The 15,838-nt window shown below is 45.0% G+C and overlaps 1 protein-coding gene across 6 annotated transcripts in view; it reads left to right on the forward strand.

The window, feature by feature from the left end:
* Positions 1 to 15,838, forward strand: part of ARHGAP39 (Rho GTPase activating protein 39) — a 110,051-nt gene that overhangs the window by 72,600 nt on the left and 21,613 nt on the right. For 3 of the 6 annotated variants that reach the window (XM_045455502.1, XM_045455499.1, XM_045455500.1), the window contains one exon: positions 10,868 to 10,951. In XM_045455502.1, the coding sequence (XP_045311458.1) occupies positions 10,868 to 10,951 (84 nt within the window). Of the gene's footprint in view, positions 1 to 7,038; positions 7,665 to 9,680; positions 10,156 to 10,867; positions 10,952 to 15,838 lie in introns of those variants that run through there. The other 3 variants (XM_045455505.1, XM_045455504.1, XM_045455503.1) reach the window with 3 other exon arrangements.

Raw genomic sequence — 15,838 nt, forward strand, 5'->3', positions numbered from 1 at the left:
TTGTGGGTTGGAGCCTCATGTCCGACTCCGCGTGGAGCCCACTTGATCTGTCCCTCTCCTGTTTGCACTCACACACGTGCTCTTGCTCACTCGCTCTTTCTCAAAAAAAAAAAAAAAAAAAAAAAAGACTGTCTCAGTCTCAGCTGGTTATGTGCCTTACTTTCGTCATATAAATGCTACAGAAGATCCAGGGGGTGTTCTCATTGGACCCATTGACTTGCGTTCTGAGGAGTGCTGACCCCTGACAGGTAGCTGGTCCCCCGTGCCTGCAGGGCCACTCAAGAGGTCTGCGGTCTCTGGTTCCCAGCCGCTTATATTTGCTGCTGCTGAGTGAGTAGTTCCTAAGTTTGTGCCCCCTCATGTTTGGCTGTTACTATTACAGAGAACTAGTAGACTGCCTTTCTCTTTGGTTTTGCCTTTTACTAGGTTAAGTAGATTTGGTTTTATTTTCCCTTCTGTCATGTATCTTATTATTCCATGGAATTTTTCTTCCGTGGTTGTACTTAAAATGTTTGTGGGAATGTGGGACTTACCAGGACTCTGCAGCCAGTGTCTGCCTTGGCCACAAGGTTCCCAACCCCAGGAGGCCTTCTTTCTTTTTCAGTTAGCCCCTGTGTAGATTTGCCCACTTTTCTGTTTCTTTGCCCATGCTTCCTTCTTACCTCATTCTTCTTTAGATAATTCTTTCCTTTCTCCTCTGTAAGAACATGTTAATGGTAAATTTGCTGTCTTGATCTTATAGAAAATATACCACATTTTCCCTCATTTTTGAGAGTTAGCTGAATCCATGCACGTCAGCCAGGACATTGGCCCCATCTCCTCTCCCCAGGGCTGGCCTCCTGCCTGAAACTATTCTGGCTCATTACCAGCCACCACTTCTGGCAGGTAAGAGCAGGTAAGAGCAATTCTGTGGTGAGGGTCCAGACGGTTTACACAGCAGAATGTCATCCACTAAAAATCTCCTTGTTTTCAACCAGAAGCAGCTGTCACACAACTCCCAGAGGTATTTTCCCTCTGGGTGCCACATTTGAACAGAAGAGCCACGCTTTTATGTGGTGGCTGTGCCACAGGACAGAAGGTCACATGCACAACTTCAGTGCACACACTTACGGATGCACACACATGTGCTCTCACACAACACCCTACGTATAGCTGTTAAGGTGTCTCGGTTTAGGGTGCAAATCAGTTTGGGTGCAGTTGGACTGGACTGCTGTGTTGGGTACGTTTTGGGAAGGGCTGCTGGAGTTCCAGGGTGCAGCAGAGCCCTAGGCTGTGGTCCCTGTAGTGTGGGGGGCATGGGGGGCTTCGGCTGCTTCTGGGTCTGACCCTGCTCCCCCAGAAAGAGGGCCCTGCCAGCCCCCCCCCCCCCCCCCGCCCCCAGCTCTTCTCCCAAGGGTCACCATGCTCAGCAGCTAGGCTGCCCCGGACCTGGCTCTACTCAGGTGAATCTTGTTTTAGTCTCCAAGAGTGTAAATTTATTTAGCTTCTGTTACATATTCTAATCATTATATTGTGTCTAAGGAATAACATCTAAAATGTCTGCATTCTAAAATTTATTGGGCTTTTTTGTTGTATAAGTGATAATGCAATTTGGAAATATTCTGTGGACACTTGAAAACCAGTGTTCCCAGAGGACCTCAGTGGCTCAGTTGGTTAAGTGTCTGACTTTGGCTCAGGTCATGATCTCACAGTTTGTGGGTTCAAGCCCCATGTTGGGCTCTGTGCTGACAGCGCAGAGCCTGTTTAAGATTCTCTCTCTCCCTCTCTGCCCCTCCCCTGCTTGTGTTCTCTCTCTCTCAAATAAATAAAAACTTTAAAAGAAAAAAAATAGTTTTCCTAGTTTACGAGTATGAAATCCCATGTTCATTTATGCATTTTCACTGCATCAATGACTTATTTTTTCCTTTTGATGTCACGGGCTGGGCCTCAAGGCCCTATGGGCGCCTTGTTCTGCCTGTGCAATTGTAGCTCTGTGTGCTTCTGCCCTGTGTTAGCCAGTGTGTCAGATTTAATTGTGTTACATCTTCGACATTGAATATGTCCTCTGTCGTCAAAAAAGGACTTTCCTGGGGGCGCCCTGGTGACTCAGTCAGTTGAGCCCCTGACTCTTGATTTTGACCCAGGTCATGATCCCAGGTTCATGGGTTCAAGAATACCCTGTGCCAGGCTCTGAGCTGAATGTAGAGCCTACTTGAGATTTTCTCTCTCTCCCTCTGCCCTTCTCCCCTGCTCTCCTGCTCACTCTCTCTCAAATAAAAAAAGATTTTCCTTCTCATGGAAGCCCCTTCAGGTGATGCTCTGACATTGCTCTAAATCCTTTCTGTTTACTTGTTTGTGTTTGTAGTTTTGCCCTTTTTTTTGTTTTGTTTTGTTTTGTTTCAGTTTCCCAATTAGCTTTGGTTAGGACTCTCTAGAGCATCATGTGTGGATTTTATTATTTCGCCCAGTATAAGATGCTGTCCTTTTAAGGCAGGAGGCTCAGGGCCCAGCCTCTGTCACCCCATGTGTGCTTCTGACAGCTGTCTTCAGCAACCCGTGTTGGTTTTCATTCTCTCTGTTGGTGTGGAGTGTTTGTTTGCATGTGTGTGTCACTTTTGCCATAGTTTGAATGGCATCCATCCTTTTTTATTCAAGGATATCATTACAGATTTTTATTCTTGTTGAAAACAAAAGAATTTTGTGCTTTTTAAAAATGTTTGTTTATTTTGAAAGAGAGAGCATGCACATGCATGAGTGGGGGCGGGGCAGAGAGTGGGAGTAAGAGAAAATCCCAGCGCAGAGCCCAGTTCAGGACTCGAACCCATGAACCCTGGGAACATGACCTGAGCTGAAATCCAGAGTCTGACACTTAACTGACTGAGCCACCCATGCGCCCCAAGAATTTTGTGCTGCTTAATCTTTTTTTTCCCACTAATTTACTGAAATTCTGAAATTAACCTCTGCCCCATCCATCTCTTTCAATGAAATTCTTACAAATGTGCCCTTAATAACAACAGATCAAGCCATACAAATCAATGACATTTGACCTCCGTGATGGGGCATTGGGTCAGGCGTTCGGTCTTGCCTGCCCATAGCCCGCCTGGGTGCTACATCTCCCCTGCCACCTGAAGAGTTCTGGAGCCAGGTTCTCCCGGTGGAGCCTTGAGGTTGGCCTCGCTGTCCTCTCAGTCGATCAGTTTTGTCTGCTTTTTTTGCTTTTAACCTTGGTTGTTGCCGAGAGGGAAAATGACTCAGCCGTCCACCCAGTGGGCCTTTGATATAAGTTTTATGTAGACTTAGATTTCCACTTTGATTTTTGAAAAGATGCCCCTCTTCCCAGAGGGACAGAAACAACCCCTCAACAGCTTTGCTTCCTGAGGTAGAGGTTTTGGGGTGAGGCAGGTGTGGATTTTTCTTCTTCAAATTGGTGGTAGCTTGGGGCGCCTGGGTGGCTCAGTCGGTTGAGTGTCCGACTTTGGCTCAGTTCATGATCTCGCGGTCCGTGAGTTCAAGCCCTGCGTCGGGCTCTGTGCTGACCGCTCAGAGCCTGGAGCCTGTTTCCGATTCTGTGTCTCCCTCTCTCTCTGACCCTCCCCCGTTCATGCTCTGTCTCTCTCTGTCTCAAAAATAAATAAACGTTAAAAAAAAAAATTAAAAAAAAAAAAAAGAAAAGAAAAAAATTGGTGGTAGTTTTACTGATCTTTCCCCTTCCCCCCCCCCCCATTATGAAGATACAAATTTTCACAAAAACCATTGAAGTAGTCCAGGAAAGCATAATGAAAAGACAAGATCCCGCTCAATGTTACGATTCTGACCTCGTTTCTTCTCAGAGGGGGAGGTGACAGGCATCAACAGACATGTGTAAAGCATGCATTTTGATACGTGTTGGTGTGTGTGTGTACTTGTGACACTGCACAGTCGTGATTGTGCACATGCCTGTGGGCCACGAGAGTCTCCTTTCCCTCGTCACCCCAGCCCTTCTTGGTGCTGCCACTCACTCCCAGGGAGCCACCGATCTGCCTGGTGTTATTATGGAGCAGTTTGCATTCTTCAGGTGTTTATATAAATGGAATCAGACAGCATGGACTCTTTTTTGCCATCTTTCACTCGGTGTAACTGTCTTGAAAGTTGTTACATATGTCAACAGCTCATTGCCTTTTCAGTGCTGAATAGTACTCCGTTGTGTGGGCCCTCCTCCTTGAGATGGCATTTCGGTTGCTTCCAGGTTTGGCTGGTACAAATAAAGCTGCTGTGAGCATTAACGTAAATACCTGTGCACACACACGCTTTGATTTCTCACAGGCAAATAAATGCCCAAGCACGTTGTGTGACCCTGCAGTGCGGTGCACAGACATTTACCACTGTTGTGTCCTCTTGACGAACAGATCCCATTATCATCACGCAGTGCTCCCTGATGCCTCGTAGTGCTCTTTGTCCCAAAATTTGTTTGTGTTAATACAGGCACTCCAGGTTTCTTTTGAAGTGTCACCATGGTATCTCTGTTTCCAGCCTTTACTTTTAACCTGTTGTTATGCTTTCATTGTAATTTTCTCTCAGGCAGCACATTGTTGCATCCTGCTTTTTTATACAGTCTGTCTTTGCCTTTTAATTGGGGATTTAGACGACTCACATTTAATGTGATTATTTGTTTTTTGTTTTTTAATTTTTTCTTAATGTTAATTTATCTGTGAGAGACAGAGAGAGAGCATGAGCAGGGGAGGGGCAGAGAGAGAGGGAGACACAGAATCGGAAGCAGCTCCAGGCTCCAGGCTCTAGGCTCTGAGCTGTCAGCATAAAGCCCAACGTGGGGCTCAAACTCACGAACCATGAAATCATGATCTGAGCTGAAGTCGGACGCTTAACTGACTGAGCCACCCAGGTGCCCCTTAATGTGATTATTTGTATGGTTAGGTTTAGATATGTCATCTTGCTTTTTTTTTTTTTTTTTTTTTGGTCTTCTCTGTTCTTTGCTTTTTTGGTTTTTTTTCTTCTTTGGGGTTAATGGAACATCTTTTAAATTCAACTTTATGCTTTGCTTTTTACTCTCTGCTATGTTTTTAGTTTCTGTTTGGGGGTTTATAGTGCATATTAACTGATCAGCCTGGGCCTTCAGGCAGTTTGTAATACATCACCGCACCTGTGGTGTGAGAGCCAACAACACACTCCAGGCTTCCTCCTGGTGCTGTCATAGGTAAACCACTTAATACGCTCGTTTTTTTTGCTTTAAGCAGCCAGTTATGTTTCAAAGAGATGAAAATAAAAGGAAAACATTTCTTACATTAACATCTAGTTACCATCTCCAGTATTCTTCACTTCTGGTGTAGATTTTTACGTGGTTGACCTCCTCTGCCCGAAGACTTCACCAAACATTGCTTGTAGTGTGAGTCTGCTGGTGATACCTTCTTTTACATTTGTGTGTCTTAGAAAGTATTTCCCTCTCATCTGTGAAGCGTGTCCCTGCTGGGTCTCAAATTCTTGGTGGACGGTGTTCCCATCTTGCCACACTGCCCTCCTCAGCCGCGTCACTTCTGGCGAAAGGTCTGTCCTCTTCCTCACTTTGTGTCTGGACAGATCGTGTCCTTTCTCTCTGCTTCTTTTAAAATGTTCTCTGTTGCTGGTTGCAAGCAATTTATGATTTGCCTTAGTGTAGTTTTCTTCATGTTTCTTGCTCAGGGTTCATGGGGTTTCTTGGACCTATAGGTTTATAGTTTTCATCAAGTTTGGGAAATGTTTGGGTTTTTTTTCTTCAAATATTTTTTTTGATCATCCCTGCGGAGCTCCAATCATATGTAGAGTATGCCTCAGCTCACTGATGCTCTCGAATTTTCTTTATTTCCTTTCTTTCCTTTTAATCTTTGTTTTCTCTCTGTTTCATTGGGTATTTATACTATTATGCTTTCAGATTTGCTAATCTTGGGACACCTGGGTGACTCAGTCAGTTGAGTGCCCCCCTCTTGATTTTGGCTCAGGTCATGATCCAAGGGTCATGGGATCGAGCACTGTGTTGGGTGCTGCACTGAGCATGGAGTCTGCTTGAGATTCTCTCTCTCTTCTTGTTCCTTCCCTGCTTGTGTGCGTGCATGTGCGTGTGCACACACACACTCTCTGTCTCTCTCTTAAATAAAAAACAAACAACAAGAACAAAAAGACAAATCTGCTAATCCTTTCTTCTGCAACGCCTGTCCTGTTGTTAAGCCGTTCCAGTGTATTCTCCATTTCAGATATTGCAGTGTTCTCTGGAATGTAGATTGAGACTTGTTATCTATTCCTTCTCTCTGCTTACCATGTTTGGTCCTTTTTCAGCCTTTGAACATATGGAATACAGTTTTAATAAGTCGTAACATTCTCGTTACTAATTCTGTCATCTGTGTCCGTTCTGGGTCAGCTTTGATTGATGGATTTTCCCCTCACAGTTCATTTTGAGAGAGGGGCTGCTCCTGAAGAGGGAGGGCTCTTGATGTGCTCAAGGAACAGCAGGAAGGCTAGAGGGGCTGCTCAGAGGAATCATAGGGAGTTGCTCTGCCCTACCTTCCAAACCAGTTGTAGGTATTCATCTGTTGTGGCTTGTGATGAGATTTTACATACTTCATCTTTGAAAGTTTCTTTTTACACTGGTGGTTACTGCTAAATACTGATTATCAATTCGTGAGCATCACTTGGAAGGCATTTATCAAATTCTCTTAGGGGCACCTGGGTGGCTTAGTCAGTTAACCGTCCGACTTTGACTCAGGTCATGATCTCCTGGTTTGTGGGTTCGAGCCCCACGGCCAGCTCCGTGCTGACAGCTCAGGGTCTGGGGCCTGCTTTGGATTCTGTGTCTCCCTCTCTCTCTGCCCTTAACCCACTCGCATTCTGTCTCTGTCTCTCAAAAATAAATGTTTATTTATTAAATAATAATGTTATTAATTAAATAAAATAATTTTATAATTTAATGTTATTAATTAAATAAAAAGGTTTATTTATTAAATAATAATATTATTAAAAATAATGTTTATTATTAAAAAATTCTCTTAGATTCTCCTCTTGATATTTGCCTTTTAGTGTGCCCTTACATTGCAGATTAATAACTCCTACTGCAAGTTTTTCGAAGCTCTTCAGTTACACAGTAAAGTAGGTTTTGAAATAGGGAAATTTCGTCTGCACTGGCACTTACATAAGGTCTGGAAGTCCTGCTGGAACTATAGTTTGATACTGGAAAATGTGTGATCTGGCTCGAACCCCCTACGGTTCCCCCACTCACTGCTCCTTGCGCCTTAGCACAGCGGCTTCATTTCTGTCCTGGAGGGTGCCACACTCTTCCTCCTTGAGGTTCCTCTGCCTGGTCTCTTGTTTGCCCTGTTCACTGCCCAAACACGCCTCCCAGAGAGCTGCCTCTGACCTCCCTCCCTGGGCCTGCTCCATGTCTGGGTCCTGCAGATGCCTTAGGATCTGGTTAATTCTGTGTTGGCCCCACACTGAGAGCGAGTTCGGTGGCAGCAGAAATGTGTCTGCCTTACCCATCTTGTGTCCCTGCCCCCAGCCCAGGCCCAGCATGGAATGCTTCGGCAGCAGTCTGGAGGAGAGGTGAGCCCTGGGTACCGGTGGCTGGAGTTAGAAATGGAAAGGAAAATGTCAGAGTCCTTGAAGGCCCAGGGAAGTGTGACACCATAGAATGCAAAAGGAGGAGGTCTGAATACCTCCAGGAGGTAATGGTGCCATCATGGTGGTGGAAAAACTGTTGGCTTTGGCTTTGAAGAAAAAAGAACTGTGTGTCAACCTGGCCTGGGTACAAGTGACAAAGCCACAATGAGCACAGGAACATACGGGTTATAGCTGCAACTCGGGCCAACCACCAGGTGCTCCCAGCTCTGCGGGATCTCTGTCGGCTTTTGGTGGCCAGCCAGAAGGAGGAGGGATGTACCAACTGAGGTAGATACATGTATAAACACCTTACAGATGTGTTTGCGCACATCACTCTTCATGTTTCTAGCTTTTGTTCTGTAGCATGATTACATGTTAGGAAATACCACCAGCATTTGCCGTTCATTTATTCAACTTCAACTTCTATTCATTTATTCTCACATTTTTATGGGCGCCTAGGTGGCTGAGTTGGTAAAGTGTCTGACTTCAGCTCAGGTCATGATCTCGCGGTTTGGGGGGGCGCCTGGGTGGCGCAGTCGGTTGGGCGTCCGACTTCAGCCAGGTCACGATCTCGCGGTCCGTGAGTTCGAGCCCCACGTCAGGCTCTGGGCGGTGGCTCAGAGCCTGGAGCCTGTTTCCGATTCTGTGTCTCCCTCTCTCTCTGCCCCTCCGCCGTTCATGCTCTCTCTCTGTCCCGAAAATAGATAAACGTTGAGAGAAAAATTAAAAAAAAAAAAAAAAGTTAATGATCTCGCGGTTTGGGAGTTTGAGCCCCGCTTCAGCCTCTGTGCTGACACCTTGGAGCCTGAGGCCTGCTTTGGATTCTGTATCTCTCTCAAAACTAAATACACATTAAAAACATAAAATAAAATAACATTTTTATTAGAGAAGCAATGCACATTAGTTGTAGAAAGTACATATAATTACATGGAAGAAAAATTATAAAGCCCATTAAATGCTATGTATCAGTTTTCTGGCATTTACCTTTGCAGTTTTGTTTTCTTAAGTTATTTATTTTGAGAGAGAGAGAGAGTGCATGTGCACGAGTCAGCCAGGGACACAGAGAAAGAATCCCACACAGACTCAGCGATGTCCGTGCAGAACTTGACGGAGGGCTCAATCTCACAAACCATGAGATCATGACCTGAGCTGAAATCCAGTCAGACACTTAACTGACTGAGTCACCCAGGCGGCCCCCTTTGCAGTTTAAAAAATAGTACAACAGCAGAAGGGAAGCAAAAATAATATAAAAACAGGGAGGGGAATGAAACATAAGAGACTCTTAAAATACGGAGAACAAACTGAGGGTTGCTGGAGGGGTTGTGGGAAAGGGGATGGGCTAAATGGGTAAGGGGCATTAAGGAATCTACTCCTGAAATCATTGTTGCACTGTATGCTAACTAACTTGGATATAAATTTAAAAAATTAAATTAAATTAAAAGAATTTGGAAAAAAAATAGTACAACAGTATTTCCACAATTGCATTCTGTTTCTCAGTATGAACAATACTGAGCGAATATGAGTTCCCATTGCTAGACACGTGATTTGTTTCCAATGTACTTGCTAAGTATGAAATTTTTAATTCCTGTTTACTAAATTCTTATATACATTTAGGTCAATATTTGTGTTTTCTGCTGCATTCCAGAATCTGTGTAGTTCTCTACCAGTACAGTACTGTTTTAATTATTTGCCTCTATAATATTGTTTGTATCTAATGGTAAAAATTATTACTGCCATTATCATTTCTGAACTTTTTCTTAGTTATTCTTACATGTTTATTTTTTGGGGTTAACTTTCCAAACATTCTAAATTTTATTTTTTTATTTTATTTTTTATTTATTTTTTTTAATTTTTTTTTTTTTCAGCATTTATTTATTTTTGGGACAGAGAGAGACAGAGCATGAACGGGGGAGGGGCAGAGAGAGAGGGAGACACAGAATCGGAAACAGGCTCCAGGCTCTGAGCCATCAGCCCAGAGTCTGACGCGGGGCTCGAACTCACAGACCGCGAGATCGTGACCTGGCTGAAGTCGGACGCTCAACCGACTGCGCCACCCAGGCGCCCCAAACATTCTAAATTTTAAAAACATTTCTTTCTATTGGAAATGTTATAGAATAGAATACATTAAATGTATTAACCAATTTAGAAGGTATATCTTCATAATTATTGAATTTTCCAATCCAAGGAAACTTGTATGTATTCACATTTCTTTAAGTACCTCATATATTTATAATTTTATTCATACTGACCCAGCATACTCCTTTTTAACTTAATTCCTGGATTTTTAGTTTCTTTCTGTGGTGGTTATTGCTGTGATGAAAATGAACTTCTTTCCTAACCAGTTTCTGCTGAAACGCAGATACTCGTCTCTCACTTCATGTGAGTGATACAACATTACAATCTCCCTAATCCTTTTGGTAGTTTTTCCCATGATTCCTTTACTTTTTCTAAGTTCACAACTAATGACAATTTTCTCTTTTTCAAATATTTAAATCTCTTTTTTTTTCTTGTCTTTACCGCACTGACTAGCATTTCCAAAAGTATGACATACTGGCGGTAAGAGGACATGTTCTTATTCTGACTTTAATGAGTATGCTTTCAGCCTTTTACTACTAAATATTATGCAGGCCTTGAGTTTAATATGGATAGTCTTGATAAGGTTAAGTAAATTTTCTTTTACTTCTGGGTTACAGAGATTTTAAATCATAACTAGACATTAATTTGCCCACATGCCTTTGAACATCTGCCAATATAATCACCCACTAATTTCTTTCCCAGATAATGAGTGCCTGTTCCACTCCCCCACTCTTAAGAAACTTATCATCCCAATGAGAGTATTTCTAACCCTGCTTCTTTCTTAGGTCATCTAGCCAAAGTCTCACTAACCCCATCACCATAGCCTTAGAGTAGAAGCCCCAGTTCCAAGTCATCTAAGCGCCTAACATCCAAGATGGAGCAGTCGAAGTCTTTGTCTGTCCTCCAGCTTCTGGAAGGGGCCACAGCGGGGTTGTCCCTGCTGGAGGGCAGGTGGGTCTCCAGCCCATTTTGTCCAGGCCATGTGCAGTGAGGCAGGCTTAGGGTAGAGGAAATATCCATTTGACATGGTGAAGGGGATGGCTTTGTGGGCTGGACACTGGGGTTATTCCTGAGAAACTAAAAGAATGACTCTTATCTTCTTAAGAGTAAAAGGTTTATTGTTTTAAATGTACCATATTTTAAAAGTATTACAGTCATGCTCGTGTCTTTTTTTCATCTTGTTGTGTTTCAGCTCTTCACCACCAGGAGTGTTCCTTGAGAAGGACTATGAAATTTACCGGGATTATAATGTGGATGGACAACTTCTTCACTACAGGTAGAACCCACTGTGTCACACTTGGCCCTGTCTTCTGCCTCAAGGGTGGTGTTTCTGGCAGCTCTTAGATGAGCTGGAGAAGAATCTGGCTCAACAAGAAGCAATGAGCTAGGTGTATACAGCACGTGGGGCCCTGTACTAGCCAGAGGAACATGAGGAAAAGCTGTTGGGGCCACCGGCGCATGGGTAGAGGCCTTTTGGAGTGGCCTCCAGGCTCATGTGGCAGCTTTGGGAAAGCTGGAAGAAGCTTGTCACTGCCCAGTTTGGAGAGCTGTGGAGCCCATTGCTCTTAACAGAGGAGTGAGTCCCTGGGCGATCCTCAGCATGTTCTCTCCTGGAGCTCTAGGCTGTGTGTCACAGTGCTTCCCCAGGCAAAGTCAGGAAGATTGGTGTTAATCACAAGGAAGGAAGTGGACATTGATTGGTCTCTCTTGGTCATGGGTTGACCTTGCAGAGTATTGGAAGGTTCCAGAGATGACCCCAAGGGCACAGAATCTGTCAGACTGGGCAGGGGCCATCCTCAGCCAACTCATAGCTCCAGGTGGGGTTCCGTGCCTCTTGGTGGCCTAGGTGCCCTCAGCACAGACCAACAGGAGTGATACCAGTGTTAAGTGAGGAATTTGAACCCCTGAGGGGGTCTTTGGTGGTTTGCTCCGACGTTTTAAAGATCAGTGTTGGAAGTGCTAACTGGGTTTGTTGATAGGGGATGGAATCTGAGCCTGTCTGGGCCCATCAGTGTGGGTGTGTGACTGAGGGTATGTTCTGCACCAGTGTGGGTGCATTGAGCACTGCTCTGGTGGGTTGCCTATCAAAGCCCCCCACACTCTGCAGGGTATGTGTGACCACCTGGGCTTTGGTGGCCTGTTGCTGCGCTGGCCCTGCCGCCCTGGGTGCCATCTGAGCTGGGTATGAGAATAGCAAGTTGTAGTTTTAGGAGTGCAGGCATTTTGCACACGTGATACCCACTTCCTAAGGAGGTGGTAGCAGAGTAATTCCTGGCTGCTGCTGCCGCCGCCGCCGCCTCCTCCTCCTCTTCTTCTTCTTCTTTTTAATCTTTATTTATTTTTAAGAGAGAAAGATCAAGAGAGAGAGAGGGAGAGCATGAGTAGGGGAGGGGCAGAAAGAGAGGGAGACAGAATCTGAAGCAGGCTCCAGGCTCCAGGCTGTCAGGCCAGAACCCAACACGGGGCTCGAAGTCACAGACCATGAGAGTATGACCTGAGCCGAAGTCAGATGCTTAACCGGCTGAGCCACCCAGGCGCCCCGTCCTACAGCACTATCTTGATGGCCCACAACGGACAGGCCACGCCATGCCTCCTCGGGCCACAGCCCTCAGCACCCTCTGCCGGGCAAGGATCTTTCTTTACCTCATAGCCCCTGAGGGGGGCCTGGCACCAGGGTTGTGTCATTACCTGCTGAGTGATGAAAAAAAGTACAAAAATAATGCTTCATGCTTGTTGAGTGTTTCCTGTATGTCAGTACTGAGCTGAGGACTTTATCATATGCACATTATGTTACTTAATTCTCATAAGAACCAAGGAGGACACTAAGTCAGTGATGGTAAGTGATATTCCCAAGCCCCGCAACCAGGGAGCAACAGGCTGGCATCCAGTCTCAGATCTCTGGATTCCAAAGCCAGCAACCAGGGGCAGAGTTCCCAGGAATGGGAGCCTGCATCCTGAGTCCTGCTACTGTGTGACTTCTCCTCAGGACAGTGAAGCCGAGCTGCTGGGCATCATTGTCAACTGGTGGGTTTGGTTCCTGGCTGTGCTGAGTGGGCCATGTAACTGGCGTGTTGGAGTAGGCTGCCTCACCCACCTCCAGTAATTGGAAGTCGTGGCCTTGTGCAGAAAGATCCAGCAGTAATCAGAGGACGGAGGCAGAGATGGCAAACTATACAACTGGTTTAAGACACTTGGGATTTCTACTTTTACAGCGGTAGATTAACTTCTCTGAGACCAGCCTAAACACAGAGAACAAAATAGACGAAATTGTCCTGAAGATCTACTAAGGTGTGAGGACTTGAGGGCTGAGGAGGGATCAGTACAACCCAGCACACATAAGATACTGCCTCTCCCCCAGGACAGTTGAGAAGCTGAGCCGGCCTTTGAGTGGTTCCATGACTCCAAAGTCAGAGTCACAAAAAGGAGCTCTAGTTAACATTCCATGTGGACCCCTGAAAGGCTACCCCCAAACCTAAACCAGCCTTCAAACCTAAACCTGATTTCCCGTCAGCTCAGTCTGACATGGGATTCAGGTTATCTGCCCTTTCCCCAGCTGCCTGTCAGAAACAAAAATAAACCCAGAGCCTCAAATTATCTCTACAGTTTTTCATACGTAGTCCTTGGAATATCAGTCTAAAAATTATCTATGTAGAAAATCCTAAAGAATTGACCAAAAAACTCCTAGAACTGATAAGTGATTATGGCAAGTTTGCACGATACAAAGTAAGTTTACAAAAGTCAATTTCTTTCCTATATACTAGCAATGAATAAGTGGAATTTAAAATTAATACCATTTGCATTAGCACCCCCAAAAATGAAATGCATAGGTGTAAATCTAGCAAGATGTATACAAAATCTATATGAGGAAAACTGCAAAACTCTAATGAAAGAAATCAAGAACTAAATAAATGGAGAGATATCCTATGTTAATGGACAGGAAGATTCAATATTGTCAAAATGTCAGTTCTTTCCAACTTGATCTATAGATTCAGTGCAACCTCAATCAAAAAACCCCAGCAAGGTATTTTGTGGATATCAACAAACTGATTCTAAGACTTAATGGAAAGGTGAAAGATCCAGAATACCTAACACAGTATTCAAGGAGAACAATGTTGGAGGACTAATACTCTTGATTTCAAGACTTACTGTGAAGCTACCCTAATGAAGACAATGTGGTATTGGCAAAGAATAGACAAATAGGTCAGTGTAAGAAAATAGAGAAATAAACCCACGACAATATAGTAAACTGATTTTGACAATAGGGAAAGGCAATTTGGTGGAGCGAGGATGGTCTTTGCAACAAACAGAGCTGGGACAACTGAACCCCCACATGTAAGGAGATGAATCTAGACACAGATTTTACTGCATGAAACTTAGCTCAAAATGGATCTCAGAGCTAACTGTAAAACTCAGAACTTACTCATACAAGATGACACAGGAGAAAACCTAGACGATTTTTGGTATGGTGATGATTTTTAGATACAACATCAAAGGCACCATCCATGAAAGAAATCATTGATACAGTGGAACTTCATTAACATTAAAATTTTCTTCTCTGTGAAAGATGTTGTCAGAGAGTGAGAAGACAAGTCACAGCCTGGAACAAAATATTTGCAAAAGCTAGACGTGATAAAGGACTGTTATTTAAAATATACAAATAACTCTTAAAACTCAACAGTAAGGAAACAACCTGAATTTAAAATGGGCCAGTGGGGTGCCTGGGTGGCTCAGTCGGTTAAGCGTCTGACTTGTGATTTCATCTCAGGTCACAATCCCAGGGTTGTGAGATTGAGCCCCTCATCAGGCTCTGCACTGACAGTGTGGAGCCTGCTTGGGGTTCTCTTTCTCCCTCTCTCTGCCCCTCCCCTGCTCACACTTTCTCTCTCTCTCCCTCTCAAAAATAAATCATTAAAAAATAAATAAAAAACAAAACGGGCCAGAGACCTTAAGAAACACCTCATTAAAGAAGATAAATAGATGGCAAGCAATTATATAAAAGATGCTCCACACCACATGTTATCTGGGAAATGCAAATTAAGACAATGAGATCCGCCCGCACACCTACTAGAACGGCCAAAATCCAGAGCACCGACAACACCCGATGCTGGTGAGGACGCGGAGCCACAGCAACGTTCGCTCGTGGCTGGTGGGAAAACGGAATGGGGCAGCCACTTTGGAAGACAGTCTGGAGAGTTCTTATAAAATTAAACATGCTCTGGCCACGTGATCCTGGAGTCACGCTCCTTGCTGTTTACCTAAAGGAGATGAGAACTTGTGTCCACACGAGAACCTGCACACGGGTGTTTACAGCGGCTTCATTCAGAGCCCCCAAACCCTGGAACAGCCGAGGTGTCTGTCAGCAGGTGAACGGACAACCTGTGGTCCATCCAGACAACGGGATGTGGGTCGGCACTAAGTAGGAACGGGCCGTCGAGCCGTGAAAAGACCTGGAGGGACCCTAAATGTATATTATGAGGTAAAAGAAGCCAGTCTGAAAAGGCTACACACGGTATTATTCCAAGTCTGTGACATTCTGGAAAAGGCAAAACTGTGGAGACGGTAAAAGATGAGTGGGGGCCAGGGGCCGGGGGGACGGGAGGGACAGAGGATTCAGGGCAGTGAAGCTACTCCGTGTGACACTCTCAGACACGGATTACACGTCTGTCCGAACCCGCAGAATGTGCGGGCCTAGAGTGAGCCCTGAGGTAAACCGTGGATGCCGGCTGCTGACGAGGCATCACGATCAGGTACCCGTGTCCGTTCACTGACTGGGACGCAGGTACCACTCTGGCGGGGATGCTGACAGCTGGGGAGATCGCACACGAGTGGGGGCAGGGGGTATATGTGAAGTGTGTGTACTTTCCCCTCAGTGCTGCTGGGAACCTAAAAGTGCTATAGAAAGTTTTCTCGTCTGTGCCTAGGTGCAGAATGTTATGGGTGAGGGCAGAGTTGTAGGAGGGGAGTGTGGTTGAAAAACAGGACCTCAGATGCTGGGGGCGGAGGGGGGGGCAGTGATAGGTGGCCCACCACCCCATAGGAGCACAGGCAGGTACTGAACCCAGGAGTGAGGCCTACAGAGAGATAACCATATTGAATCCAGAGTTAGGCCGCTGGAAGGACCACCCTGGCTATCTGTTGTAGAAATAGTTCCGTGCCCAATGCT

The sequence above is a fragment of the Leopardus geoffroyi genome, chromosome C3, assembly GCF_018350155.1.
Source record: "Leopardus geoffroyi isolate Oge1 chromosome C3, O.geoffroyi_Oge1_pat1.0, whole genome shotgun sequence".
Lineage (NCBI taxonomy): Eukaryota > Metazoa > Chordata > Mammalia > Carnivora > Felidae > Leopardus > Leopardus geoffroyi.